This window comes from Phyllosticta capitalensis, assembly GCF_038381095.1.
Source record: "Phyllosticta capitalensis strain CBS 128856 chromosome Unknown BKA78scaffold_7, whole genome shotgun sequence".
Taxonomy (NCBI): domain Eukaryota; kingdom Fungi; phylum Ascomycota; class Dothideomycetes; order Botryosphaeriales; family Phyllostictaceae; genus Phyllosticta; species Phyllosticta capitalensis.
This window is the reverse complement of record NW_027117445.1, coordinates 350,026-377,507: the sequence shown is the minus strand read 5'-3', so window position 1 is coordinate 377,507 and position 27,482 is coordinate 350,026. Positions and strand designations below refer to the sequence as shown.

Sequence of the window (27,482 nt, the reverse complement as noted above, 5' to 3'; positions counted from 1 at the left end):
ATATGCCCGCCTCTCACGCCTCGCACGTCTGACTATCTCCTCTCTTTTCGGAGTTTGTATGCCGTGGTAACCCAACTCGTGGACCCAGTTCTCCAGTCCACATATGGTCTGTAGACGATACTTCCTCTAACTCTTGTTGTCTCCCTGTCTCGCACTTCTCACACATCTCCCAACACAAATTGTCACGACATCAATCTCCTTCCTCTTTTCCTTCCTGTTTCTGTCGTTAGTCGCTTCACGCCATGCGCCATGCCAACCGGTCATTGGTCGGCAATGACACGAATCCAAAATGCATATGAACAACGGCGTCTTTCCATTCCTCCATCTTCAGGAGTTGGTCTGCCGTTTACCGAAAAAGTCTAGCTTTCTCTGCATGGCCTGGAAGTCTGGCTCTTTCCTTTTGAATAGCTCCGTTCACTTCTTGCGCAGCATAGCAAGGATGGTGCGGACGCGGCATAGCACGCGTAGGGGCTCGATTTCGGTTTCAAAATCTCTTTGCTTGGACGGAGTTTTTCTGATTCTCGAAACAGTGGGTGCGGAATGGAAGTGGAAGAGGAGACAAATTGCTCGAGCTCAAAATCACGACGTATACAATGCCTCTCAGCTTTTGCCAGTGTGCCGCAACAACCCAGCGTGGGATGACATCACAGCCGCACGCACACAACCCGTGCTTAGTACGTCGTGTGCCATTGCATGTGCCCTTTATTTGCTGACCACCACCAAGACCATCTCCGCATCCACATCCTTCTGCGACCAACCACCATCGCCCCGTTTCCTTCTCTTCTGAATTGTGAGGCGCACGAACAAAATGTCGGGCATAACTGCTGTCTGTCTGTCCAACGCGCACCCGCGAAAAGAGGACAGGCTGGTGTGATACTGCGAGTAGCCGCTTTGGGCGTAGCGCTGGGTTTTTGGCGCAACTTTGCAACGGGATGCTTGGCGGATGGACGTGGGGTTGGGGATAGGCATGGGTGGTCGGAGCGGTTTGGGTTTGGCTTTGGGTAGGGCTGTTGCGCTTGTGGAAAAGGAGAAGGAGGTTTGGAGTGGTCGTCTGGTGCGCGTAGGAATTTCGATTTTTTTCTTTTTTTTTTTTGAGTTGTTTGTACCGGCTACTTACTATGATTGCTCTTTCTCGCCTGGCTTTCCAAGCTGAAGCTTTAGGAGAAGTAAGTTTTCAAGGGGCAATGAGAAATTTTTACACATCAATTGGCTTGGAATGTTGCGCCATGGAGCGACTGTTGCGCAAGGTCGACTGCCACTTCTTGTTTGACGCGTTGTTTCCGATCGACAAACACCCTTGGTTGTTTGGCTACGAAGCCTGGTCCAGAAAAGGGGAAATCTAGTCAGTCCAGCAAACGCACGTTCTCCCCAGAGTCTTGTCAACGACTCGCATGGAGACGCGGAGAAGTGAATTGATGTCTGCGTATCCGACTGCCCCTTTGGTCAAGCCCCCACAACGGTGGTCCCGTGACCGAGTCAAAATCAACCGCTCGTCGATGTCGACGACGTCGAACACGCCCCCACGAACCCACCGGCTAGCCCCAAGAATCCGGAGATGTGCTCTCGTGCCGCGAGTTGATACCGGAGCGGCGTCGAGAAGAAAATTTGAGCATTGACGAGATCTCATCGAGTCAACTAGCGACGGCCAGCAGCTTATCAGCCAAGGCGATAAAGCGACGTCAGACGATCCTCTTCAGCCTTAGGGAAAGCCGAGCGCAGTGCATACACCATGCACAAGTGGCGGCGCCGACAAGAGACCCCTTCCTCACTGTATACATCCCACAGTCCAGCAAAGGGATGCTTGCTAGGGTCGCGCCTTAGCTCAGCCTGCCTGGCCGTTGAGCAGCAGTTTCAAGATAAGGCAGAGTACAGACCGAATCCTCGGGGGATGGCCGCACCTCCTAACCATGCCATCATACGCATTATTTCGTCACGCGTGACACCGTCATGTCTCTGATTATTCTGAAGCGTCAAGGCGAGCACAGCATAAGAATAAGAAGCGAACAAAATCCTTTTCCAGCGGAGATATTCAACCTGGCTTGACATTACTGCACGGCAAACGTTGCTGCTGCGATAAGGATCTTGCTCCCGCAGTGGTCGACATCCCGGCCACGGACGGCCCCTAGCTCACTCTGGACGCACCCGACCGCCGTTTCTTCTGCTTCTTTGGGGAGCAAAGAATTCCACGGCAACAATGTCGCGCGGCCGCTGGTATTATATGACTAGCACCGCCCGCCATGGTACGACGTCTCTCTTCTCCAGCTCCCATCTCGCTCTCGCGCATCTCCATTAACCCTCCCGACCAAGGACCAGCCGAGCCAGAAAGGGAACCTCTAATATCCTCTCCCGCTTCGTCGTCCTCCTCGTCCTCTCCACGTGCTCCTCCACGTCAGACCGCGGCTGGCGCTGCTGGCAGTACCCAACAATTTGCCGTCAAGTCGCCGCCACGTTCGCCTGGCTCGTCGTCGTCTGATTCTCTCCTCGGAACCCATCGCGACCCATCGCTCGCGTCCGTCATGGAGAAGGTCAAGACCTCCAAGCTCGCCTACTACCTGGACAAAATCGCCGTCCAAAGTGAACCGGGGCTGACGAGCACCCAACTCCTTCTCACCAACCATGATCTCAAGCCCGTCGAGAAAGAGCGGAGGCAATGGCGTTCGTGGAACTTTGTGGGATTCTGGGTCGGTATGTATCATCATCTTTTCCCGCTGTCATGCCCAGCCAGCCAAAATGCAAGCTTGCTGACGCGCCAATTAGCCGATTCGTTCAACATCAACACTTGGATGATTGCGTCTTCGACCATCACCAGCGGGTGTTCTTGGTGGCAGGCGTGGCTCTGTGTGTGGATTGGCTACGCCATCGCCGCCTGTTTTATATGTGCGACGGGGCGCATTGGCGCCACTTACCACATTGGCTTCCCTGTTGTTAACAGAGCTTCTTTCGGCATCTGGGGCTCCTTATGGCCTGTCTTTAACCGCGCTGCCATGGCGTGTATTTGGTATGGTGTTCAGGCGTGGATTGGAGGCGAGTGCGTTCAATTAATGATCAGAGCCATTTGGAATAATTGGAGAGAGGTGAGACGACGCGCAAACCTTCGGAGTTGAAACTTGCTGATTATATGCAGAATGCTGTCCACAACGGCATTGAAAGCTCGGGAACGTCAACCGTCATGTTTACGAGCTTCTTCTTCTTTTGGCTATTCAGTCTTCCGGCCATTTGGTTTCCAGTCCACAAGATTCGCCATCTTTTCACCGTCAAAGCCTACGTTGTCCCTGTTGCCGCCGTGGCATTCTTCATTTGGTTCGTAGCCAAAGCTGGCGGACTCGGTCCCATTGTCCACCAAGGAGCATCTCTCAAGGGAAGCGCCCTCGCGTGGGAGATCGTCAAGGGCATCATGAGCTCTATCGCCAACTTTAGCACCCTGATTGTCAACGACCCCGACTTTTCCAGATTTGCAAAGTCTCCGCGCAGTGCGCTTTGGTCGCAGCTCTTCACCATTCCCATTGGATTTGCCGTCACCTCTTTCATTGGCATCATCGTCTCGTCTTCGGCCAAGGTCATCTATCCTGATTCTGACCCAGTCTGGAACCCTCTCGATCTTTTGACCATGGTGCTCGACCGGGAAAACACGCACGCCAACCGATTTGGAGTCTTTGTAATCGCTGCCGCCTTTTCTCTCGCCCAGCTCGGCACCAACATTGCAGCCAACTCGGTGTCCGCTGGAACTGACATGACTGCTTTGCTCCCGCGTTACATCAATATCCGCCGCGGAGGCTACATCTGTGCACTGGTTGGACTTTGCATGTGTCCGTGGAACCTGGTCAACACCAGCAACAATTTTACCACCTATCTTTCCGCCTACTCGGTTTTCCTTTCTTCGATTGCAGGAGTCATGCTCTGCGACTACTACGTCGTCCGCAAGGGCTACTACGACGTCAAGCAGCTCTACTCGAGCCGCGAGAGTGCCCCCTACTTCTTCACAGCCGGCTTCCACTGGCGCGGCTACGCCGCATACATTGCGGGAATCCTCATCAACGTCGTGGGCTTCGCGGGGGCCGTCGGCCGCAAGGTGCCGGCCGGCGCAACCTACATCTACAACCTCAACTACTTTACCGGGTTCATCGTCAGCAGCGTCATGTACTGGCTGTTGTGCAAGATCAGCCCGATACCAGCGACGAGCGACGTGTGGATGGAGGTCGGCGACGAAATCAACGAGATTAGCCTGGCCGAAGGCGACAGGTCGAGCGAGAGGTACGACGAGGAGGTCATGGCTGGAGGCGTCAAGGCCGAAGACGGAAAGGAGCAAAAGACATCTTCGCTTGTCAGTAGATTTATAAGACGGCAGGATTAGAGAGGGATTTGGGATTGGATTATGAGGCATCTTTGACGACCGCGTTTGGATCAAAATACCATTTGTTTTTCAGCAGTACACATTTTAAAAAAAAATTCATAGGAATTCTTCTTCAACAATGGCATTTCATCACGACAGAGCCGCAGGGACTCGGCACGTGAGAACAAGTGGAGCTCTGATCTAACTTCCTAAACAGGAAAGTTGCTTGCTGTCCTTTTCGGAGCCGCCTGACTAATCCAACAGCGTCGGTGGCGGCTGGCTGCGCGCCAGACAACCTGGCTCCTGGCCACCTCTCCACAGCCCCAAGCTCCGAGCTCCAAAAGCTCAAAAACAGCATTCTCTTTTCACCATTTTTCCACCCTATCAGGACCATCACACCTCACAATGGTCCGTCTCTCGATCCTCAGCGGGCTCGCCCTGCTCGGCGCGTCCGCCAGCGCCGCCGTCCTCGACCTCGTCCCCGACAACTTCGACGACATCGTGCTCAAGTCGGGCAAGCCAGCGCTGGTCGAATTCTTCGCGCCGTGGTGCGGGCACTGCAAGAACCTGGCGCCCGTGTGGGAGGAGCTGGGCGGCGTGTTCGAGTACGCAAAGGACAAGGTCAGCGTGGCAAAGGTCGACGCCGACGCGCACCGCTCGCTGGGCCAGAAGTTTGGCGTCCAGGGCTTCCCCACCCTCAAGTGGTTCGATGGCAAGAGCGACACCCCCGAGGATTACAAGGGCGGCCGCGATTTGGAGAGCTTGAGCGCCTTCATTCAGGATAAGACGGGCATTAAGCCAAAGGTCAAGGGCAAGGCCCCGTCCGAGGTTGTCGTGTTGGACGACAAGAGCTTCAAGGCGGAGATTGGTGGCGACAAGAACGTCCTTGTCGCTTTCACCGCGCCCTGGTGTGGACGTGAGTACATTTCCAGTCGACGAGGAGGACACAACGAGTTGGAGCTCTGTGAGCCAAATTGGCTGACATTTCTACAGACTGCAAGAATCTCGCGCCCATCTGGGAGACTCTGGCCCAGGACTTCAAGAGCGACCCCGAAGTCGTCATCGCCAAGGTCGACGCCGAGTCGCCCAACTCCAAGGCCATTTCCGAGGAGTTTGGCGTCAAGTCGTACCCAACCATCAAGTTCTTCAAGAAGGGCACCGCCGTGCCCATCGAGTACACGGGCGGCCGCTCGGAAATCTCGTTCCTCTCGTACCTCAACGACGAAGCGGGCACGCACCGCGCGCCCGGCGGCGGCCTCACGCCTCTCGGCGGCACCATCGAGGCCTTCAACGCCGTCATCGAAAAGGCGCAAGACAACTGGGCCGAGGGCGTCGACGAGGCCAAGAAGGTCGCGGCCGAGGCCGACGGCCGCTACAAGGACTACTACGTCCGCGTCTTCGAGAAGCTGTCGGCCAACAAGGGCTACGTCGACAAGGAGCTCACCCGCCTGTCGGGCCTGCTCAAGAAGGGCGGCCTGGCCCCCGAGAAGCGCGATGACTTGACCGCAAGGACGAACATCCTGCGTCTGTTCAAGAAGGATGAGGGCAAGAGCGAGCTGTAGAAAAGACGTGAGCTGGAAGAGATACGCAGGCTGTAGGAAAGACTCGAGCTGCTGAAAAGACGAAATGAAAGTATTATTCCTTAGACGGGGTTGGGGGCTGCGTTGCACGCAGAATTAGGATTGAATTGAAAAAAAGTGAAAAGTCTTGGGTGATGACTGGAATTGATATCGATCTTTGAACAGCACGAGCTGCTTGAAAAGTTCAAAAAGTGACTTGGGTTTTTGGCATGATCACTTTGGCATTTTTGCATCAAGCCTCGTTCGATGAGAAATGTCTCCGGAACAGCCGCTCAGATTACTCTTGTGTCCGACAACAGTATTGCAGTCCAGCTCTTCTCCCATCCCTTCCCAGTCGTCTGTCCTCTTCACGCTGCGTCAAACCATCATACGTCTCATAATGAGCGTCACGGGTACTGTTCTAATGTCCATCGGCGCTGCACGTAGTTTCCCATCCTTTTCGCTTCTTCCATTCTTCGCCAACGTGAAGGAAAAAGGGGCCGAGATGGAGACTCTCTGCTTCTGTGCTTCTGTCCAGGAACGTGGGAGAGCAAAGCCACCCGTTGCCAATAATCGCAATGGTCGGCCTTTTCACTGGATTGCGTTTGATGTGTTTGATGGGTGATGGGAAAGCGACTGAGCATTTTTGCCGTCCGTGTGCAGCTGGCTGATGGCTCGAGTTGCGCGCTTGGCTTAGCAAGACGGGACTTGTAATGGAAGTAGGTAGGTGGTGCGTTCAAGGACGTAGTTAGTTGGCTTGGTTGCGCTTGCTGCTTTTGTTGCATCAGTGATTTGAGGATGCGAACAGCGAAGAAGTACTCATTGTTGACCTGCTACGTTGGTGAAGACACTTCTGAAAAGGTGGCTCTGGAGTCATCATGTTGCTGATTTAGACGCTGCATCTTCTTCGTCTTTTCAAGATCTTGGCTCGACAGCTGTCATTCTAATAGCACAAGATGAATGAAGGCGGGAGTAAAAATGTCATGGCCTCTGCTGCGCTTCAACCCGAGCTGAAGAGTTCAAAGACGGTTGAGCTTCTGTTTGCGCTCTGCCAACTGCATCCCCGCGGCATGGTGTTGAATGATTCTCGCGGAGTCCAGCCCTTTCAGCAACGATTCTGGGTCTTGATCTGATGCTTTTAGATGCGCCTTTTGCATCTTCTCGTGCAGTCAAGCTTTTATTCTTGCTTGATTAATGAGTGGGCACGATAATTCCATGACACGTTCAGAAGACTGGGCAGTTTTTATTGATTTGCGTCAAGAGCATTATTACCTTCTCCCAACACTACCACTTTGATACCACGCTTTTGTCATATACTATCGCAAGGCTTCCTGACCAACTCGAGCTACGCGCCCTCCTTCGTGATGAAGTGACTCCATCCTTGACTTTTAGTTTGTACTCTGCACTAGCTAAGCAAAAAGCCCACGACGCAAAGAGGGCGCTAGAGAGAATTCTGGGTCTTCTAGAACAACCAGACATTGACCAAGACAACCTGAGGCATGATGGTCTTGGAACCTCGGTCTGAAATCAAAATGTGTGTTAATAGTGTGCTTACACTTATGCTTCTAACTTAGACACGTCTAGTAGCTAGCCTCTGCACGCACGTTGCGAAATCAAGAAAGGAATCTGTAACAAGCCTCACAATCGATGATGCTGCTGCAACCCCTTCGCCAAACCAGTCTGCTTGCCATGCAACGCAAGCCATCGCGTCGAAGCAGCCAAAAACAGAAAGGAGCACGAACACGCGAGGCCCTGGGGGCACCTGCGCCACACACCTCATACGTTGCAGGGTAGGCCCCCTCCCTGCCTCCTTCCTCCCTGAACCCCCGGACCCCAGCCAAACTGTCGGTTTTGTAAGCTGTCAGTCACAGCCTCTCTCTCCCACCCCTTCTCCTGCGGCGACGTGCCCTGCCTGCGGCGCAACGCTCAGACCTTCTCTCAGGTCGTGCGTGCTTCAAGTGCGCAGTCAATCGGACTGTTTGCGTCTTGAAACATGTGTCGCCGCGTCGCTCGCTCGGTTCGCTGGCAGCGTGTGGGTGTGTGGTGGCTGTCTTTTGCTATTTTTCGAATCGGCTATCTACAGTTCAAAGTTCTGCTGATAGGAACGACTTGCCTTGCACTCGGACACGTCGCTTGGCTCTCTCGATTTACTGTCGGCTTTCGAAGTTTCGACTTGACCTGTCTGCCGAAACCGAGCGGATGTGCGGAAGAGTCCGTTGCTTGGCCGGATGGCTGGGTGGGTGTAGACGTGGCTGTTGCGAGTGTTTGAGCAGGGATTCGTGATGCTGTGGTGGTGGTGGTGGGGTGTGCCTATGTAATCGACTGCTCAAGTGGGTGAAGTAGATGTGGAAGTGAGAGCTGTAGGTGAGGGCCGTAGGTGAGATAGTTTTACAACAGACAGAAAAATGGCTCAATAACAGCAGTCGAAAGTGGTGGAGAGTGGTCTCCATTGAACTTGTCAAATAGACTACATCAAGCAAGCTATCAAGCGCCGTACCAAAAGCTCGTTCACCGCAGAGAAGAGAAAGAAGAGGAAAATTCGCAGGCCGTGAATTATTTTTCATGGTTCGTTCCGTAAAGTCCATCCGTCCGTCCATAAGTCGGTCATCGTGTCCAAGGAGATTGAGGTCGTAGGGATAGTAGTGGAGAAAGAGGAGAGACAGGCCCCAGCATACCTACAGAGAGGATTTGTAGCCAAAAGGAGACAGGGGAAATAGGTGTCGAGTAAGAGGAGAACCGGTGAAGCAAAGAAAGCCGAAGGAAAACTGTCGAGGCGGATAAGAAAAGAGATGGTATAATGCGACGTCCCAGCGACAACGCTCAGGAAACAAAAAGAGCAGCAACAATTTCGTAGGCAGAAGAAGAGGTGAAAGGAAGAGAGATGGCAGACGACGAAGACGTCTGCGATTCTGTTCCATCATCACCTAGAAGGAGGGAGAACGTTACTCCTTGAACGCAAACATGGTCCCGCACTCAAACTCCGTCCCAAATTCCCAGCACTCTCTGACAATCTCCGGATCGTCCCACCACCAGAGACCCTCGCTCACGAACGGACCCCAAGAATCTTTCCAGAGGCCGCGTGCAACTAGCGCTGCAAGCTCGTTGTTGAGCCGCGCCGCCGCATCATCCTCATCATCAGCGAGCGACTCTTCAACAACAGGCTCCAAGCCCGGCGGTCTGTCCGATAGCTTCGGGCCGCCGCCGCCGATGACGCCAAATCTCTTGTTGCCACTCTCCTCGGTAGGCCGGCCGCGCATATCCTCTTGCCTCATCTTGCGCCGCAGCGACACAGGGCTGGTCTCCTTACTCCTGCTGCTCGACTTGCCGGATCCAGTTTCTGTCTTGTCCAGTTTCGATGTTGGCGACCAAGAACCTTCGATCATCTGCGACATGGCCGTCGCGGGTAGGTGCAACTTGTGCGCAACCATGTCATCGGCGCCTTCCAGAATGCGGAAGCCCGCGTCTGCCACCCACTCCGGAATCACGGTGAGCGGCTTGTGGCAGCGCGTGCCTCGCTCGAGCCCCGGTATTAGGCGGTCTTCGAGCCAATTTCGGAAGAGGGGACCAAGCGTTTTGTTTATAGGAGTTGGCTCGACGAGGCGCAATTCGAGGATTCCGCCGGGTGCAAGAATGCGGAAGAGATCGCGGAGGAGCGCCTTCATTTGCGATGAGGGGAGCTGAGCGGGAAGCGTTGCGGCGCGGATGTGGTTGAAGGAAGCGGCGACGTAGGGAAGGGGAAGGAGGCCGGCGTAAGGAACAGTGAGCGGTTGGACGTTGGAGGGAAGAGGAATGGAAGTAAGAGGCGCTTTGGTCGTGAGGAAGGAGATGTGCGATTTTGGGTACACGGCGGACAGCTGGTAGACCTCGGCTGCAAAAGATCAGCAGAATTCTCGACATGGTTGCATGATACTGACCTAGATTGCTGTAGAGTTCGAGAGCGCGCTTGGGCTGTCGGAAAAGAGTTGGCAATCCCATCAGAGGACCGACGCCCTGATTCGGGACCAAGGAATTCTCCATGTTTTGCAATTGTAGAGCCGTGAGCGCCCACAAATGTCTCTCAACCTCAATTTCCCCCTCTCTTTCCGGATGATCAAAGTCCTCGGGCGAGACATCTCTGTTCAGATGGCTCAGGATGATTTCGGGACCAGCCTTTTCCATCCGGCGAATGAAGCGTTGAAAGTCGGAGAGCGTTTTCGCATCTGGCTCGCAGACAAACATGTCGTCAAAGGTAGGCGTAGCATCTGAGGACACTCGACTGCCATGAGACTTGTTGGAGGCTATATCCCAATCTGAGGGAGCCTGCCAATTGCATGCAGGGGTTGGCTTTTCAACCGCACCATGTTCAACGGAAGATTCGGTGTCGTTATCGGCGTAGGCGTGAGAGGAAATTGAAGCCGACAATGATATAGAGCTCGTAGACCTGGAAATGTTAACAATTACCGACTTAACGTATTTACCTATATGGCTAGGTCGTAACACGCGAGCTCTAAAGCGCAAAAAACATCATCTCGCGAGAACGCAGTGGATGCAATTGTCAATTCACTCACCGGCCGGGTAGTGACGGAGATGTCTGCTCATCATCAGTACTTGCGCCGTTGGACGGACACCAGACCTGTAGAGAAAAGTGTGAGAAAAAGGAGAATAAGAGACAATGAAAACAGCGTACTTCTTGTGTCGTTGTGCGAGTGACGTATGAATTCTCGCTCAGCTCCTGCACCTCGTGCACCTGGACCTTTCCAACAACTTTTTTGTCCTTGGTTGATTCTTCATCCGGTTCATGGCCATTGGCCTTGACTGTTGACACTGTCTTTGTCAATATTACGGCCCATGGATTTCCGGAGCAGGCGGACATACCGGAAGACGTCGTGAAGCAGGATTTCGGTATGCTCTCGTTCGAGTTCGCTGGAATCGCACCAGGTGGAGCAAGTGAAGTCTTGCCTGATAGCTTGTATCCCGACTTTTCATGCCCCGTCTCCAGCCTGTTTTGCGTCTTGGATAGTTTCGGAGACCTGCGCGGTTGTGTCGTCTTCACCGACTTCTTGCGGGACGGAAGAGACCAGGAGGAGGCGCCATTGTCAATCTTCAGGCTCGGGGCAGAGGTGTTCTTTTCGCGGTCCCTCAGTTTCCTCTCTCGCGCCTGCCCCACCGTCTCTGCTGTCTCGTGCGCCCACGAAAGGTCTGCGGAAAACATTGAAGTAGCGGTTACCACATGGGTGGGTCAGACCTCGCGAATGGAGGAGTGTCTCCCGAGAGAGAACCGGTCCAGCGTAGTTTGGAAGTTGGAACGGTCTAACAGATTGACGTGCAGGTCTAAGACAGACGAAAGCGCGGGACGAGTCTAACGCGGCAGAACGAACGAGTCAAGGCACCGAAGCCTGAGAGAAGATTCGCGGGCGCCCGCACATGACGGCTAGCAACTAAGCTTCGAAGCTAGAGACACTGACACAGGGCGGCCGAGATTGGGTGCGCGTGGCACATAGTGCACAGGCACGAAGCGGGGATAGACAGCATGGGAAACTTTAAAGAAACCTGGGGGTCGCTTGGGCAGAGGCTTGGGGTGCCATGGGGTTTGCTGCCGTGGGAGCCTGACAAGGCTAGGACTGTCCCATGAGTGCGGCCTGCAAACTCTCCGCGGCCGTTTCACACGCCCGCTCTCATCCGTCTGCTGGTGCGATACCACTGTGCTATTTGTACTTTCCGCGATGCATCGCTGTATTGGAGTCGACGCTGCTGCCAGGTACGCGCATATCATTCTGCATCATGATATCGGTGTTTGCCTTGACGGTTCGCAAGCCTAATATTCGTACTGCGCCTGGTGCCGTTCGCCAGTGATCGAGATGCTTTGGGAAGCCAGACGGCCACAAGAGTATAAACTCGTCCGCCCCAGAGCTGAGGTTGTGATAACCGCCGACGCCACTGTCGTGCTTGAAGCGTTCCGGACGCCGTCCTTGCCAAAAAGCCCAAGTCCACAGGGTTCAACCACGTCGGCCCGGCTAGATAGCTGGTTCGCTCTCTGATCTCGCACCTCTCCTCTCGGCCCCTGATATGTGCCAGGATAGCTTCCCGTTGTTGCCGGCCCCTCTTGGTCTTCGAATTGTCGATTCCCTTGCGCTCACGTAGATCGGTCTAACCGTTACTTCCCGCTCCTGGTAGCCCAGCCCTCTCTGCTTGCGCTAGGTATTGGGGACGAAATAGGAGGTGTTTGGTCCAGTTCTTAGTCACCCGTGGCTGTCCTGTCATGCGCTGTCTGTTGTTGTTCTCTCCATGACACTGCACTCGCAACTCTTGCATGCCTCAATGCCATGGAGTCAATCAGGCAACAATGTGCGAAGCTGGACAAGAGTATAGCGGACTCGAAGTTTGGTCGCTTCTTCCGACTGGACGGATCCGGGCACGTAAGTTGAATCGACGTCAGGGACATTCGGCCCATGATTGCTGACCCGTATACAGAAGAAGGAAATCAAGAGTACACGGTTCTTGACTGAGGTTCGGGCCGGCTTGACCACCTTTTTCACAATGTCCTATGTCATTTCCGTCAACGCAGCCATCTTGACAGACTCTGGAGGAGCGTGCAAATGCAACGACCCCAAAGACAGGACCTGTGCGAATAATACCGAGTACCAAGATTGCTTGTTGATTCTGAATCGCGACTTGATCACCGCAACGACTGCTGTCTCCGCCTTTGGATCCTTCTTCTTTGGTTTGATCACCAACCTCCCTGTCGCATTGGCCCCTGGAATGGGCTTGAATGCGTATTTTGCGTATCAAGTCGTCGGCTACCATGGCACCGGTTCGGTCTCGTACGGTCTCGCCCTCACGGCGGTTTTTACGGAAGGTTTCATATTCGTCTTGCTCTCTCTCCTTGGAATGCGTCAATGGCTCGTAAGACTACTACCGACGTCGTTAAAGGTCGCTGCTGCGTGTGGTATCGGTCTCTTCCTGGCTGAAATTGGGTTGTCGTATAATGCGGGCATCGGAGCAATAACTGGAGCGACGTCGACACCATTGGATTTGGGTGGTTGCCCACAGCAGTACCGCAATGCTCTCGGCGAGTGCCAGAGTCACAAAATGCAAAATCCCTCGGTAAGGCCACTTTGAGTTCATGATTCAGGCATTGCAGTCTGACCAGGTCTAGCTCTGGATTGCCATCTTTTGCGGTGGTGTCTTGACTGCTGTGCTCATGGCATACAAGATCAAGTCTGCCATGATCATTGGTATTCTCGTAGTGTCTGCAATTTCCTGGCCGTAAGTGTTTCTGTCGTCGTGATAAACGTGGGTCCAAGCTGAAATCTGACACCTTGGCAACTCCAGGCGATCGACGTCATTCACATACTTTCCCCACACTCCGGATGGCAATGTCAGGTTCGACTTCTTCAAACAAGTGGCAACCTTCCACCCCCTTCGCACGACTCTCAATGCGCTTGAGTGGGATGTCAGCGCCGCTCCCGGACATTTCGTGTTGGCGCTCTTCACCTTTCTCTACGTCGACATCATAGATTGTACTGCAACCTTGTACAGCATGGCCCGATTTTCCGGTGTTGTGGATGCTTCGACAGGGGATTTCCCGCGCTCAACTCTCGCCTACTGCACTGACGCGGTCAGCATCGCATTCGGTTCCCTCCTTGGCGTATCACCAGTCACTGCGTATATCGAGTCGGGCGCTGGAATCGCCGAAGGAGGTCGGACAGGCATCACTGCCGTCACGGCTGGTATCTGTTTCTTCATCACCCTGTTTTTCGCTCCGGTGTTCGCCTCAATACCGCCATGGGCGACGGGTTCAACCGTCATTCTGGTTGGGGCCATGATGGTACGTCAGGTTACGGCCGTCAACTGGAATTACATCGGTGATGCCGTACCTGCGTTTGTAACCATCATCTTCATTCCCATGTCGTACTCGACCGCCTACGGAGTCATTGCGGGCATGCTGATATACGTTGCCATCAACGTTCCGCTGTACCTCATCCGGCTCATTTCTTGTGGGCACATTAGACCAGTGGACGAAGAGCGTCGGGAGTACTGGAGCTTCGGCAAGTACAATGCGGGAGACAAGCCTCTGTGGTTCGTTTCCTTGGGACGCAACATTGCAGATCGTATGGGTGGCAAGTCCCGTCATCCTGATGTCAAAGTGCGCGAGGTTTCCAGCCGTGAGACGTTGGAAGAATTCGCAGCCAAAGGTGCTGAAATCCCCTTGGGAGACGTTCGCTTCAGCGGAAGTACTCATCAGGGATCAGATCGGTCGACCCAAGACAGCTCCGCCGAATCCAGTAACGTCGCTGCGAAGCTCGCTGCCAGCCTGGGCGCGAGCGGGAACAGTCATGTCAAAGTCGAACGCAGAAGCCCCTCTCCGCCGCAAAATCCGGGAGACAGAACACAGTCAGAGCGGGAAGACTTTGACCTGCGTCAATTCCGTGTGCCCCCGCGGGATTCGTCGTAAAGCCATCATGCGGCAACGAGATCTTCCGAAGCGCCCTTGACGGGCGTCTCCAACCTTGGATTCTAATATTTGTGAATAGTTGTAATTAGCTGGAAGTTTAGAGGCCGCCGCAAGCTTGGAAGCTCTCTCCAAACACTCGCGGTCACCAGCGTGGGAGTCCCGGATTTTGAAAGCACAGCGAGGCCGGGGCTGAGAAGACTTTTTTTTCTTCATTCTGTGAAGAACACCCTTCATGATGCAGCGACAATGAGGAGTTTACCTTGGCGCAATATTTGGAATGAAAGCAACTACACGCAAGTAGTTGATTCATGAATTGAACAGCTCCAATTCAGGTCCTCGAACAAAGGAGGTGTGCGTGACTGCTGCGATATTTTTGGTTGTAGAGGTAGGTGGCCCTACCTGTGCTAGTGCACTGAATATAGAGCACTGCCTAAAGGAGCTAGTTGTTTACAGCCATCAGATTGACATCACCTACCGAGCCGAATCTGTTATCCCAGTGCCAATGCCCAAAAAGAACGCCGACAACGCCTTCCGAATGCTTTTCCCTTACTCGACCGATTTGCTCAAGCGCCTATGCTTCCGAGTGTAGCGTGGTGTGTTTATTTTCCGGCGTGTCGTCTGGCCTTTCCAGGCCTCTTCTTGGCAGCACCTCCCTGTCCCTTCATCTTTTTCACCGAGTACCCTCTCGTGTCAGCGCTGCTCTGGGCGTCGTTGCTTTTGGCGAAGCGTTTCTTGCCTCCGAAGCCGAATTTGGCATCCTTCTTTGCCCTTTTGGTGTTTGGCGCACCCGAGGCACGGCGGTCTGCCTTGTCTTTCCGAGCGGTTTCGGCAGCGTCCTCGAGTGCAACGTCGAACATGTCGTCTTCCTTTTCGTTTTCGAGGTCGGCACCTTGGCGTTCTGTTTTGTGGATGATCAGTAATGCGACTTCCAAGACAAATCCGTATCCTTACTTCTCTTTAGCAGATTGATCTTTTCCAGCGTCTCACGCTTGGCCTTGTCACGTTCCTGCTGCTTTGCAACTTGAACCGCCTTGCCAAACTTCTTGAGGTCGCGCTGCTTGCGAGCCTCCGCCGCCGCTTGCTTGCTCGCCGCCTCATCAACAAGCTTTTGCTTGATTTTGCCCATGTGCTCGTCACTCTTGACCATCTCCGCAAAGTAGTCGTTGGGGCGCGAGAATGGCACACCCTCCTTCTTCAAGAGGCGGCGGCCCTCCTTGGCTGCGGCGAGCGCCTGCTTGTAAAAAGCCAGTTCCCTGTTCAGATCATCGTTGGTATCTTCGACCTCCACGGGCTCGGCGCTTGTAATGGACTGGTGTTCGGAAAAGGGAAGCTTGGAGGTCTTCATCTCGATTCGCTTGACGGCGGCCATCAGCGCTGTGGTGTTGTTGATGGTAAGTTTTTGGTGAGGAATGATGTCGCCTTTTTCATCCGAGGCTACGGACTCGAGATCGGACAAAGGCACGTCCTCTTCTTCGTCATCCTCGTCTTCATCGTCGTTTTCCTCGAGCTCGTCGCCGCTAGAATCCGAGTCGCTGTTTTCCAGCCTCGAGAGGTCAACCTAGTAAGCAGTCAGACAACCAAATATTACAGGCACTGTGAGATTGGAGTACAACCTTTGATGCGTCCTCTTCCTCGTCGCTTTCCTCGTCAGACTCGGATTGTGCCTCCTCCTCTGCTGCGCCCTTTGCTTTCGAAGCATCATCTTGCGCAGTACCGTTTACGCCAACACCGCCAGATTCATCTTCCTCGCTGTCGTCTTCTTCGGCGTCCTCTTCGGGCTGCTTCTTGCTGCGCTTCTTCTTCTCGGCTTCCTTGCGCATGCGCTTTTGCTTTTCCTGCTTGTAATCGAAGCCCTTTTCTTTTTGGAGAGCGTTCAGAAGTTTGCTACCACTTGGCTTGACCATCTTGGCCAATTGAGAAGGCGAGCCGGGGAGAGTGGGTGGAGCGCAAGGCGAAGTTGGATGTTGGTGAAAGTTGAGTTTGCGATTCTGAAATTTTTGGAGAACGCGATCAACGGTTCTTGGCTGCCGCTCACCGCCTTCGGTAGGGCCGTGCACGGCGGGGGCACATCAACCCCCGAGTCCAACTCACCTTCACCTTTTTGTTTCCTACAACAATTCTCTGATCTCGATTCGGACGATTCTCTCGTTTTCTGCTACTTGACCTGCCCTTCGAAGTTTGACTACCACATACAATAAAGCTCCACGATTCGAACATGTCGGACCGCGTTGAAACGACGACCCCAAGCAGCTCGGTACTATGCGCCGCATCTCCCGTCAAGTCCCGCTACGCTTGGATGCTAATGGACACCATCTCAGGGCTCTGAGAGCGGCTCTGCAGAGCTTACGGCTGTTGTCGATGAGCTGCTAAACCAGCTGTCCACCAAGTTCCAGGGAATCTCCAAGGAGCTGCTCGAAAAGAGTAAGTGCCCTGCCTTTTCCACGTTGTTCTTCCGTCTGGATCGAGTCCGCCTAGTCGCAAGCACAGAGAAACATTCAACATCCGGCTCTACGAGTTCTCTTGTGGATCAGGCAGAATATCACTCCCCTTAGCTCCCAATTACAAACGCTCCAGCTAACCGCAACCCTTTCTTCGCCCGCTGTAGTGGACGACATGTCGCGCCGACTCGATGCATTGGAATCAACTATTCAAGGCGGGGGCCCTTCAGATGGCAAAAGCGAGAGCGACAACGGCTCCTAGCTACTCCGTCCGTCCCATGCCTCCGCACCTCGTTCCGTAATGATCGGCCCCTCCCGCTTCCCGTCCTCTCGAGCCTCTCACCTGGTCCTCCTTTGTCCGTTCTAGACCGCATACCTTGACTCGGTCGTCCGTCAGGCGCAAAACGCAGATCGTCACTTCAAGGCCACCTGGTTCGCACTGTTCCTCAATTCATTCACTGCTATTCCGATTCGCCGATTCAGCAGGATAAGAAGAATGCACAGGGAATGATGTGACTTTTCGGACATCTCGATAAATCAACACGGCACCGTTATGGGGAAGCGGAGTCGTGGTGCCGTTAATGGCGCCATGGCGTTTTGACTTTACCAAGCATCTACATCCGGTTCTCATCCAACTCTAGTCCGCTTTCGATCGGTGACTTGCTCCGTCTAGATGCTCAGAGAACGCAGAAGCGCGGTTGGCTGCCTCCGTTGCCTCGTCGCCCTGATGGGCAGCTTGGCAACTGTAAGTCAAGTTGGATCACACTTGGCGTCACGAGCAACGCTACTTACTCACCAGGCGGTCACCCAGCCTTGTCACATCCGCAAAACAACCAAGACATTCAGTTGCTTATGGTCGTCCACCTTTCCATCAACAACGATAGCATAAGCATAGATAAGCAAACATCAGCAAGGACCGGCCCAACAGCCTATATTGATTTGCGCAACGTTAATATGATGGCCGACTGGGCCTCCTTGCCCATGCATTGCAGCGAAGAGGCTGGATTTGAAGTACTGGGGTACCATTTAGGTTTGGGGTCCGCGACAAACTAGGTTAGTTGGCTCAGCGCAAGCACTACACCGAGAACCACACCATTCCAGACATGTGTTGGCCCATCTTTGCTCGCCCTCTACTTCACTGAAGAAGCTCAAGTAGTGTGAGACTTGAACTTGAATATGCAGGAACAGCGAACCGAGCGCCCGTTACGCTGAACCATCGCGACGGGCAGCACGTCATCCTTTGCAGCATTGTTTGAAACTTACACCGGCCAACCGCAATCGCGCATTTCATCTTTTGAGATGCGCTTTTTCTGGCGTCTCCGTTCGCCCACCACCAGCCACCAGCCACCAGCCACCTCTCCAGTGTCCATCATCCATCATCCATCAAGAGTACCCAGCCACCCAGCACGCGGTACCAGTAAATCCCAGCCCGAATCCCGAACTGAATCCCCGCAGCAAACACCAGGATGCAGCGGGACGCGCTTTTTACCCGCATCCCTGGCTCGCTTCCCTGTGCCTGTTCTGTGTCTGGCTGTCGGCGACTTGACGCCGCAGCCCCAGGCATGAGCCGTGACTAAACATGTTTCGAACACTAAATCGAACGATTTGGTTGCTGCGAGTTTGGAAAAGCGTGCGAAGAGGGTGGTGTTACCGCGAGCAACTGACCAAGAATTCCATAATCAGACACTCTCCCTCGCATTGCAAAACTACTGCATATTCCCTTCGCTTTCTGGAGCAGCAACAAGTCCTGACAGTTGGATGCTGGCACCGCAAGACAACAGGGTTACGGCAGCTCGCTCTTACCTACCACAGCCAGCCGCATCCCCGCCAGATCCACGTGTAGCAACTGAAGAAACGTGGTCAAAGATGGGTGTTCTCCATCAAGGGTACCGTGTAGTCAAGTCCGCCAAGTCAGATAGGGTAAATCCAGGACACAACCGCATAGTACCCTAGGATCAGAAAATCCGTCCGGTCAAGACTGGTTAGGTCAGGGACAAGGCAGAAACGATGGTGAAGCTGCGGAGCAAACGATTGAACATCGCCTCTCCCTTCTCTCTACGCTGCTATCCGCTTACAGTAGTAGTACAGCGAGCAGACATGTTGGAGCGTCCAACACATGCAATCGGCAGGCGATGAGGAGAAGAGATCTGAATCTGAGAGTATCGAAGAGAGCAAGGTTACGGGTTTGCGCGAGCACATTGGAGCAGTCGTCGATGGACGGCTGTATGCAGTTTCTCAGCGACTATCTTTCCCGTCTATCTCTATTTCTGAGCACTCTCTACAATCGTCAGGATGCGAGGATGATACGAGAAGCGACCAACAATCTCCGCGAGCCAGGCACATCTATCAAAAGAAATAGACCCCTACTCACCATCTGCCTTAAGCCCACCAAAACATCAAATACACCGGGGGAAGATCACACAACGGAGCTAAAGCACAGAGCGTCCGGTCCTAAATCCATACTCTACGGCCGGGTGGCTGCCAACCCTCGCTTCCGATGCACGTAATACTCTAGCCTCCAACAACAGGGCTCAGGTTTGTGTTGCGGTTAGGGTTGCTCGAGTCACCTTCCCTCTCCTCGAGTCACCTTCCCTCTCCTTTCTCCCTAACTACTCAAGCCAAGCAGGGTAGGGCAACATGGATAGGTGGGTTCACTCCACAACCCATCCACCACCTAACACCACAACGGACTAGTCAGGGGCAGTGTGAGTGCCAACATCTCCCCCCCCTTCCCCTCCACCACATCCTCCACCACCATCACAAAACAATCACAATTGTTGCGACGTAAACAGCCTGAATCCAAACACGAATGCTACTCTAACTCACAAAAGAGTCAGGCACATCCAGGCATCTACTGTATCCACCACTACATCATCACACAATCCCCTCATCACCACCACCACCACCCTCTCTTCAAACGAACAGGCATACGGCGTGCCAACATATGCTTAAGTAACTTGAGTTATACGAGTTTCTCGTATAGCCTGCCTGCCCATCACGAGCCAGCTAGCAGCGGGAGGGAAATGCGCAATCGCGCGCTCGGGTCGGTACGGTTCGTTTCGCGCTTTGCGGGATCCTGCTCCGCGGAGTGGACCGCCTCGTGGGCGACTTATTTGGGTTTGGTAAGTAGGGTGTAAGATTGCCTCAGGTGTCGATGGTTTTGGTGTGTTGTTTAAGCCTCCACTCTTGCTACGTCTGATTCGAAGGAGAGATCGCTTGGGATTGTGATCTTGTGGGTTCGCATGCTCGGTGTGGGGAGACAGGAGAAAATGGTCTTCGTCCGCGAATTGATGCGAAAAACACTTTTCGCTTTCATTTTCGTTCTTCGCACCACACGCGCGTTTGTCAAATCGTCCATCTCATTCTCCCTGCTCGTACTCTTTCACACTTTACAGCCTCAGGACGTCACGCTCTTCCTGACGCTGAACGTCCGACGAGGCACTTTCAGATGTGTTGTGGGACTGGCAAACTTGTTGCACAGGAAAGGGGAATTCGTCATTATTTCTACCTCTTCAACACACTTCTGTAGCTCTCCTAAGAGCCCCCGATTTGGCTCCAATCGATCTGTGAAATAATGGACTTGGTCTTCCCGCTCATTTCTTGAGCAGGAATTAGCCACATCACTAACTAATCTCACGATGTCGAGGCGTGGTGTTGCGAAAAGGCGCGAGGCGGAGCTGCACCACACTCACCTTTTTTGTTGATTTGAACGCTGAGGACGCGCTCGAGATCTTTCATTAATGTGTCAGTTCCGCATTGCCTCCTCTTTGTGCGCCCGCTCCACTCACTATGAAGATGGTTGCATGGACTGTACGTCTACCTCGACATTTCGCCCCCTACCACTTGAAAGCCTTCGTGCCACATTGGGGAAAGAAGGCTCAACTATCAATCTCCACTCTGAGGCGTAGGAAGAGGGATATCTGCTTGAGCCTTCATCACGAAGATTCCGCACAAACTTGCCACCCTCTTCTTCTGGTAGATTTGCCATACCTGACTACCTGCTACCCATCTTCTCACCTCCTCCTGCTACTTCTTTGCCTACCTTTCCCCTCTCACTGCTCTGACTTGGCCAATCAATCACGAGGAGAAAAGGGGGAGGAAGAATGTCGTGTTAGGAGAGCAACACACGCCACAGACAAAGAACAAAGTACTCTCCTCACTCTTCCTTTCTCTACCCATCCACAAACACTATACGTAAAATACAACACCTGCCTCTCCCCCCACCTTACTCAACTACCAACACGCATTGTACAATACCTCCCTCGTCAGCCCCCGGTCTATGTACAAAGTCTTTAGAAATGACAACGTCGCCCATCCCGCATAAATTTGAAATTTGAGCCGGCCACCGCGTCCCTCCCTGCCTCCCTCCCTACCTGCTCGCTCGCTTTCTTCACTGCTCGCTCCTGCCAACTACCTGCCCTTGCCGCATTACTAGGTAGGTTGGTAGGCAGCAGGCTAGCCTTGCGTCGTCTCTCAAGACTCATCAGGAGGAGGAGGACGCGGAGAGAGATGGTGGCTTGCATGCCACCGATGCAGGCGTCGCCGCAGTCGTCGGCGAGAGGACATTCGGGTTCCGCAGCGAGCGAGGGAAGAGTGGGTGGGTGGGTGGGTGGGTGGAATGCTGGGGCTCTTGACGACTTTGTTGGACTTGGAGTTTTGGGGGAGCGATGACGAGAGAGGGTTGAGAGGTCGACGACAGGATGGTTGGTTGTTGTTGTCGGATCATTCTGATGGCTCTCCAGTTGTGATGATATATGGGGCGTCCCTTCTCGTCACTCTCGGTCATGCATACAATACAGTATGGTACTGTAATCCCGCTCTCCCACAGCAGCCCATGAGACGCTCGCTCGCTCGGTAGGGTGAATGTAAGTATGCTACAATATATTCAGATTTACTGCCTGCCTACTACACAAATAGATAGGCAAGTTTGGTTTTTTGGGTCTATCTACGTATGTCGGCCGTCAGTGTCCCAGCCAAGATTCCTAGCTAGCGGTGTCCGAGGGCCAAAAGGACTTTGGAGCCATCCAATTGTCCCACCGTCACGCGGCGATCCAAACGAGACAACTGCCTTGCCTTGCCTGCCTGTCGGACGACGAGAATCCCATCAAAGCCCGCGACCTCGGTCGGTCACCAACGGGCCCATCATCCACTGCTATCCACTCCGACGCAGTCATAACGACGACACCGTCGCCATTCGTCGAGTCTCATCCACCACCTCACTCCCCGCGCAAGCCAATGTCCAGCACCAGCAGCCCCTGCATCTCCTCTCCGCCATCATCCCCTACCTGCCCCTCCCTCACCTACCCTTGACCGACCCCTCAACACTACTACTATCCGCCTCACTGCTCAACCGACTGACAAAGCTCTCGCTGGGATTCTTGGGCATCGGCGGCCGTTTGGCCTGCGACTTCCAATACTCCGCATTGTAGTACGCGTACGACTTGTCGCCGTGGATCCACATTGGATTTTTGTTCTCCGCGTGGTGGCTGTTCCCAGCGCCAGCACCATTCACGGCTCCTCCCTGCGGATTCGTCGCCGAGCGCTGCGAGCGAGAAGGGAGGGATGGCACCGGTGGCGGTTGGCTGCTTGCTTGCGACGACGCCGGCGACTGTTGCTGCGATCCCAGCGCGCCGCCCGACGTCTGCGGGCGCAGCGTGGCTTCCGAGGGCTTCTTGACAGCGTCGGCAGCGTCGTTGACGTGGTGCTGCGGCGGCGGCAGCGGTGGAGGCGTGCCGTTGTCAATCCGCGCATGCGACGAGCGCGCTGAGGCAATGCTGAATCTGTTGGGCGAGACGCTGCGGCCGCCGCCAGCCTTGCCGTTTCTGATGCTGCTGGCACCGCTTCCGGCTATGTTCTGGCGCCACGAAAGTATGCGATCGGACGTGGGTTGCGCATCTGTGGTGGCAGTCGAATCTCGCCTGTTGCGGTTGCTCGATTGCGTTTTGGTCGAGTTGCTCCGCCGTACGCCGATGCTGAAGCCCATGCTCTTGCCCGAGCCGACCGTTTTGCGAGAGAAGACGGAGCCTGCGTCCCAATTGTCGTGGGCGTTCTTGCGCTTGGTGAAGGCGCAGTCTTGCCGGAACACTTTGATGCATCCTGTATAGTCCGCCGTGACGATGATTTGGCCGTCGGCATGTGCGGATCGCGCAATGTACGCTGGAGTCTCCTGGGCCTTTTTGAAGCTGCTAGCTTTGGGCGTGCCTTGGACACTGCCATTCTCGGAGTTCGGTCTCGAGGATACGGATTCGGTTCGGCTGACCAGAGTCACGGGTGGGGGGTTGCAAAGGTCGTATACGGGATCTTCGGAGCCGCTGAGTAATTGGCGCGTCTTTGTCGGAGCCATAATGGCGCATGTTGCGATTGAGTTGTGCGCCTCAAACATCTCCACAGGCCGCTGGTTCCTGTTGTCGCCTTCGGTGGGCCCAGTTGACCAGATGTAGGCTTTGTGGTCCTCACTTCCACATATCACGTACTTGGCGTCATCACTGAACGAGGCTCGTATTTGGCTGTAGTTGTTCTCTTGTCCACGGAATTTGATCTCAAGTCCTTTGTCTCGGAAGCTGTAGAGGCGGATTCTGGAGTCATTGCTCGAGACTAGCAGCTTGGCATCCCCCGCTGTTGTCCCTGGTGACGGTTGAACGATTTGAATGCCAGTGATTTTGCTGCCTTTTGAGTTCTTTCCGCGATTTGACTTGACGTGTATTTGTGTCTGATATTTCAATCCGTCCGTGTCATAAAACAGACACAGTCCATTGAGAGTACCGGCGACTGCTGTTTTGCCATCAGGGGTGAATGATACTGCTGTTATCATCTCAGGCAATTGATTCCAAAACGCCACGCTCTTGTCCGGTATACTCCATAATCTGAGTTTCGTATCGAGGGAGCCTGCGAGGAAGAACCGGTCGTCTTTGGGGTGAAACTGGATTGAGGGGACAAAATCCGCATGCTTGAAAGTGCATAGACAGTCTTGCCGGCTTATATGCCAGAGACGAACCGTCTTGTCCATGGACGATGAGAGGAGGAAGTTGTTCTAAACATGTCAGCGTCTCGTGAATTTGCAAGGGTATGCCATCACCAACCTTGCTCCAGCTCAAGTCCAAAATTGTTGATTCGTGACTCTTGTACTCCCTGAAAGTTTTCTTTTGGAAGACAGGCGCGTTGAGGTGAAGCCCTGATCCGTCTATTGATCCACCGCCAACCTCTTCTGCCTGTTCATGCGCCACGCGCTCTTCCGGGTTCGCAATCACCGCCCAAACCCGCACGACCTTGTCTTGGCCGCCTGCAGCGAGATATTTCCCATCCTTGCTGAATTCCAAGGCCCACACTGGATTGTCCGTTGCTTGCCTTGGAGCGGTTGGACTCGCGCCCTGACCGCCGCTCGTGGTAGGGCGTTGTCCATCTTGTGCCAGCGACTGCGTTCGCAGCTCTTGTGCCAGGAACACGCGGTCAAACTCCTTTTCCTTCTTGAACTTTGCGCGAATCTTGATGTACCGTGGAGGCTGCGGGTGTCGCGGGCTGTAGCCAAAGTTGTCGATGGGTTGCGAAAAGAGTTCAGCGTCCATGCCTTCGGGTCGGAATACGCTAGAAGCGTCATCGTCGGCGATTTGGAAGGCGGCGTCTTTCTTCTTATTGCCGATGAAGCGACTCAGAAATGACACTCCTTTCCTGCTCGGACAAATAGGGAGTCGTCAGCGTCGGTACCAGATCGCCAGTACGGCTTACGTTTGCATGACTAGTGTGATTGGGGACAATCAAAGCCCCGAATTCCTTCTCTGCCTTAAATGTGGATCCACCTGAACAAGGACTGGCTATAAATAAAAACCCGGGTGATCATTGTGCCCTTACTTTTTGGATGGAGCCAAGGATACAACATCGCTCTTGTTCGCTTCTCGTGAGGTTTTGGGGCTTGCCGAGTTGTCGGCAGACGCGTTGATCGCATCTTCGTTTGCGGAACGAAACTTTTGTAGAACGTCGGTCTGGGTGTTGGTACGTTTGAATATTTGCTGCAAGTAGCAGATTAGCTGGAGCGCAGAACCTGGGCAGTGAGGCGACGTGCCTGCGACAAAGGATCTATGGGTGCCTGCGATTCGACCATGGCGATCCCCTCGTCCTTGTCTGCCTGCGCCTGCTCTTTTGACGACTGGGCCCCTGCGGGAGTAGGGTCTTTGGACGTGTTTGATTGAGACATGTTGCCGCTGGACAGTGACCGGGCTGGTGGACAGTCAGTGGAAGCTCTGTACCAAAATTGAGCTCTGTTTCGTACTCGAGCTTGCCGGTGTGATGCGACTGTCTTCGTCGTAGCCATTCTCGAGCGGCGACTCGGCGGGCGCGGCGCTCAAGGGGGCGTACTCGCGACTATGCGTATCCGTAACACGGATCTTGGGCAGTGCGTTGGTCATGGTGAAGGCGTGGCCTGTGTGGTCTCGGGAGATGCGATGAGGGGCAGCGTCGGGACCCCAGGATCATGGTGCGCGAGCAAACGGACAATGCGGCGGCGTTTCAGGGCGGCGAGAGCAGACGGTCGTGATGCGAACAGGTGGAGAGGTTGTAGAGAATTGGCATTATAGAGAGGTCGCAGCAAGTTGGCGGCAAGGGTGGTTGAATTGGGGTCGAGGTGGTTCCTGTCTTGTGTTAAATGAAAGCTAATTCCAGGTTGCCTTGCGGAGAACGACGATCGTGGTCCTCAAAAGTCCGGTTGCCGCGGGTGACGTCGTCGCTTGGCATCATGAAGGATCCGAACACCTCACCATCATCCACTTGGACGCTAGGCTGCAATCCACTCCTATCCGAACCATGGGCACGTGGTATCTTGATGTAAACTCAATTGGTATCTACGTGTAGCCTCATCGTCCGAATCTGTTACTCCAATGATTCATGCCCGTGCCCCCACATCCATAATCCATCCGTAAACGCCGTGTCCCGTCAAATACATCAAATGCTCCGCGCGCACCGTGGGACTGAACTAGCCCCAGTCTGCTGCGCCTGCCCCCATGAAGAAAAACGCCACAATCCAAGTGGAGAGTAGGTGTACTGTACAAAACGAGGTAATCATCATGTGCGTGCGAGCACTTCGAACGCATCTAAAAGTCCTCGTCAAAGGCAAAGTCGCCAGAGATGGTGGCAGGAGTGCCGTTTGCCGTCTCAGGCTTCTTGTTGCTCTTCTCCATGACACCGGCCTTTTGGTAGTCACCAACACGCTTCTCGAAGAAGTTGGTCTTGCCGTTGAGGGAAATGTTCTCCATGAAGTCGAAGGGGTTTGTCGAGTTGTAGAACTTCTTGTTGCCAAGAGCCACCAGCAGGCGGTCGGCAACAAACTCGATGTACTGGCACATGAGGGTAGCGTTCATGCCGAGCAGGGCGACGGGAAGAGCGTCGGTAAGGAACTCTTGCTCCATCTCGACGGCCTCGGTGATGATCTTCTCCACAGTCTCGGGCGAAGGCTTGGACTTGATGTGAGAGAAGAGCAGACAGGCAAAGTCGGTGTGCATGCCCTCGTCACGGGAGATGAGCTCGTTGGAGAAGGTAAGGCCAGGCATCAGGCCACGCTTCTTGAGCCAGAAGATGGACGCGAAGGAACCGCTGAAGAAGATACCCTCGACAGCAGCAAAAGCAATCAGACGGGATGCAAAGGTCGAGTTCTTGTCACAGATCCAGCGGAGGGCCCAGTCGGCCTTCTTCTTGATGCAGGGAACTAGGACGCGTCAGTATGTTGACTACAAGACGGATGCATGTGACCACGTACTGTTGTCAATGGCGTTGAAGAGGTAGCTGCGTTGCTTGGGCTCGCTAATGTACGTGTCGATCAAGAGCGAGTAAGTCTCGGAGTGAATGTTCTCCATCATAATCTGGAAGCCGTAGAAGCAGCGAGCCTCGGGAATCTGCACCTCGGAGCTGAAGCGCTCAACCAAGTTCTCATTGACAATGCCGTCCGATGCGGCGAAGAAGGCAAGGACGTGAGAGATGAAGAAACGCTCGTCATCGTTAAGACGCTTGTTCCAGTCGTGAAGGTCCTTGGATAGATCAATCTCCTCAGCGGTCCAGAACGAGGCCTCGGCCTTCTTGTACATCTGCCAGATCTGTGGCGATTTGTTAGCACCGACAGTCGCGTGCCACTTTACGCGTCGACGCGTCAAACACACGAACCTCATGGTACTTGATGGGGAACAGCACAAAGCGGTGCGGGTTCTCCTGGAGCAGAGGCTCGTGGGCCTCCTCCTTCTTGATTGTGGCCGCCACACTGGGGTGGCCCTCCTCATTGTCTTCTTCCTCGGCCTGGTCAGGGAGGTCGGGGATGCCGACGATGGGACGGGCGACCGAGTCGTCGTAGTCTGGAGAAGCAAAGTCGGGCTGCTTGGGAATCGAGTCGTTCATGCTGAGAGCTTCAACGGCGGCGGCAGCCTGCATATTACCATGAGTATTGGACGTGATGGACGCGTGTTGGAGCTGAGAATGCGAATCGGCATACCTTCTTGGAGGGGGTCTGTTGGGCGGACATGGCGAATGTTCTGCGTGCAAGAGGGTGCAATGCTCTAGACCAGCGCAGAGAGAGAAGAATGGGTGTTGAATGAGGATGTGGATGAGAGGTGCGGGTGGTTAAAGAGGAAGCGCGGGCGGGCTTTATGGCAAGATTCTCGCTTGGCGACGCGCTAGCGTCATCGAAGACGCGCCGGGGAGCAAAACACTCTTCTCTCCACTCACAACGCGCCCTCTCCACCTCAAGT

The 27,482-nt window shown here is 54.1% G+C and overlaps 9 protein-coding genes across 9 annotated transcripts; 5 read left to right on the top strand and 4 right to left on the bottom strand.

The window, feature by feature from the left end:
• The first annotated feature begins 68 nt into the window (after positions 1 to 68).
• Positions 69 to 1,172, top strand: BKA78DRAFT_160090 (uncharacterized protein). Its single transcript, XM_066883097.1, has 2 exons — positions 69 to 674; positions 725 to 1,172. The coding sequence occupies exons 1-2, from the start codon at positions 290 to 292 to the stop codon at positions 1,003 to 1,005; spliced, it is 666 nt and encodes a 221-aa protein (XP_066742382.1). The 5' UTR covers positions 69 to 289; the 3' UTR covers positions 1,006 to 1,172.
• A 1,344-nt stretch (positions 1,173 to 2,516) lies between these two features.
• On the top strand, positions 2,517 to 4,351 carry BKA78DRAFT_253926 (permease for cytosine/purines, uracil, thiamine, allantoin-domain-containing protein; the record flags this gene model as incomplete). Its single annotated transcript, XM_066884857.1, has 3 exons — positions 2,517 to 2,685; positions 2,758 to 3,074; positions 3,125 to 4,351. The coding sequence occupies 3 exons, from the start codon at positions 2,517 to 2,519 to the stop codon at positions 4,349 to 4,351; spliced, it is 1,713 nt and encodes a 570-aa protein (XP_066742381.1).
• Positions 4,352 to 4,735: 384 nt separating this feature from the next.
• Positions 4,736 to 5,892, top strand: BKA78DRAFT_253641 (disulfide isomerase-like protein; the record flags this gene model as incomplete). The annotated part of the gene is made up of 2 exons (XM_066884835.1): positions 4,736 to 5,246; positions 5,324 to 5,892. 2 exons carry the CDS (start codon positions 4,736 to 4,738, stop codon positions 5,890 to 5,892), a joined length of 1,080 nt encoding a protein of 359 aa, XP_066742380.1.
• A 2,766-nt stretch (positions 5,893 to 8,658) lies between these two features.
• On the bottom strand, positions 8,659 to 11,199 carry BKA78DRAFT_160035 (uncharacterized protein). The gene is made up of 5 exons (XM_066883096.1): positions 10,744 to 11,199; positions 10,556 to 10,692; positions 10,437 to 10,459; positions 9,804 to 10,309; positions 8,659 to 9,757 (listed from the first exon to the last, which is right to left on the bottom strand). Exons 1-5 carry the CDS (start codon positions 11,078 to 11,080, stop codon positions 8,832 to 8,834), a joined length of 1,929 nt encoding a protein of 642 aa, XP_066742379.1. The 5' UTR covers positions 11,081 to 11,199; the 3' UTR covers positions 8,659 to 8,831.
• A 992-nt stretch (positions 11,200 to 12,191) lies between these two features.
• Positions 12,192 to 14,323, top strand: BKA78DRAFT_332215 (xanthine/uracil permease family protein-like protein; the record flags this gene model as incomplete). Its single annotated transcript, XM_066889962.1, has 5 exons — positions 12,192 to 12,284; positions 12,340 to 12,972; positions 13,025 to 13,134; positions 13,201 to 14,063; positions 14,121 to 14,323. The coding sequence occupies 5 exons, from the start codon at positions 12,192 to 12,194 to the stop codon at positions 14,321 to 14,323; spliced, it is 1,902 nt and encodes a 633-aa protein (XP_066742378.1).
• Positions 14,324 to 14,922: 599 nt separating this feature from the next.
• On the bottom strand, positions 14,923 to 16,227 carry BKA78DRAFT_296910 (eukaryotic rRNA processing protein EBP2-domain-containing protein; the record flags this gene model as incomplete). Its single annotated transcript, XM_066886680.1, has 3 exons — positions 14,923 to 15,221; positions 15,275 to 15,881; positions 15,937 to 16,227. The coding sequence occupies 3 exons, from the start codon at positions 16,225 to 16,227 to the stop codon at positions 14,923 to 14,925; spliced, it is 1,197 nt and encodes a 398-aa protein (XP_066742377.1).
• Positions 16,228 to 16,538: 311 nt separating this feature from the next.
• Positions 16,539 to 17,023, top strand: BKA78DRAFT_354093 (heat shock factor binding protein 1-domain-containing protein; the record flags this gene model as incomplete). Its single annotated transcript, XM_066891666.1, has 3 exons — positions 16,539 to 16,577; positions 16,642 to 16,744; positions 16,929 to 17,023. 3 exons carry the CDS (start codon positions 16,539 to 16,541, stop codon positions 17,021 to 17,023), a joined length of 237 nt encoding a protein of 78 aa, XP_066742376.1.
• A 5,034-nt stretch (positions 17,024 to 22,057) lies between these two features.
• On the bottom strand, positions 22,058 to 25,160 carry BKA78DRAFT_296909 (WD40-repeat-containing domain protein; the record flags this gene model as incomplete). The annotated part of the gene is made up of 5 exons (XM_066886679.1): positions 22,058 to 23,791; positions 23,841 to 24,426; positions 24,607 to 24,764; positions 24,797 to 24,972; positions 25,025 to 25,160. 5 exons carry the CDS (start codon positions 25,158 to 25,160, stop codon positions 22,058 to 22,060), a joined length of 2,790 nt encoding a protein of 929 aa, XP_066742375.1.
• A 331-nt stretch (positions 25,161 to 25,491) lies between these two features.
• Positions 25,492 to 27,340, bottom strand: BKA78DRAFT_284571 (ribonucleoside-diphosphate reductase small subunit). The gene is made up of 4 exons (XM_066885691.1): positions 27,227 to 27,340; positions 26,905 to 27,159; positions 26,504 to 26,837; positions 25,492 to 26,452 (listed from the first exon to the last, which is right to left on the bottom strand). The coding sequence occupies exons 1-4, from the start codon at positions 27,254 to 27,256 to the stop codon at positions 25,842 to 25,844; spliced, it is 1,230 nt and encodes a 409-aa protein (XP_066742374.1). The 5' UTR covers positions 27,257 to 27,340; the 3' UTR covers positions 25,492 to 25,841.
• Positions 27,341 to 27,482: the final 142 nt, after the last annotated feature.

Coding starts and splice junctions, on each gene's coding strand:
- BKA78DRAFT_284571 (XM_066885691.1), bottom strand. CDS start 27,256: ATGTCCGCCCAACAGACCCCCTCCAAGAAG. Junction 27,160..27,226: donor AACAGACCCCCTCCAAGAAG/GTATGCCGATTC, acceptor GGTAATATGCAG/GCTGCCGCCGCCGTTGAAGC. Junction 26,838..26,904: donor TCCCCATCAAGTACCATGAG/GTTCGTGTGTTT, acceptor AAATCGCCACAG/ATCTGGCAGATGTACAAGAA.
- BKA78DRAFT_160035 (XM_066883096.1), bottom strand. CDS start 11,080: ATGTTTTCCGCAGACCTTTCGTGGGCGCACGAGACAGCAGAGACGGTG. Junction 10,460..10,555: donor CTCGCACAACGACACAAGAA/GTACGCTGTTTT, acceptor GATGATGAGCAG/ACATCTCCGTCACTACCCGG. Junction 9,758..9,803: donor CGAACTCTACAGCAATCTAG/GTCAGTATCATG, acceptor GATCTTTTGCAG/CCGAGGTCTACCAGCTGTCC.
- BKA78DRAFT_160090 (XM_066883097.1), top strand. CDS start 290: ATGCATATGAACAACGGCGTCTTTCCATTCCTCCATCTTCAGGAGTTG. Junction 675..724: donor ACGCACACAACCCGTGCTTA/GTACGTCGTGTG, acceptor ACCACCACCAAG/ACCATCTCCGCATCCACATC.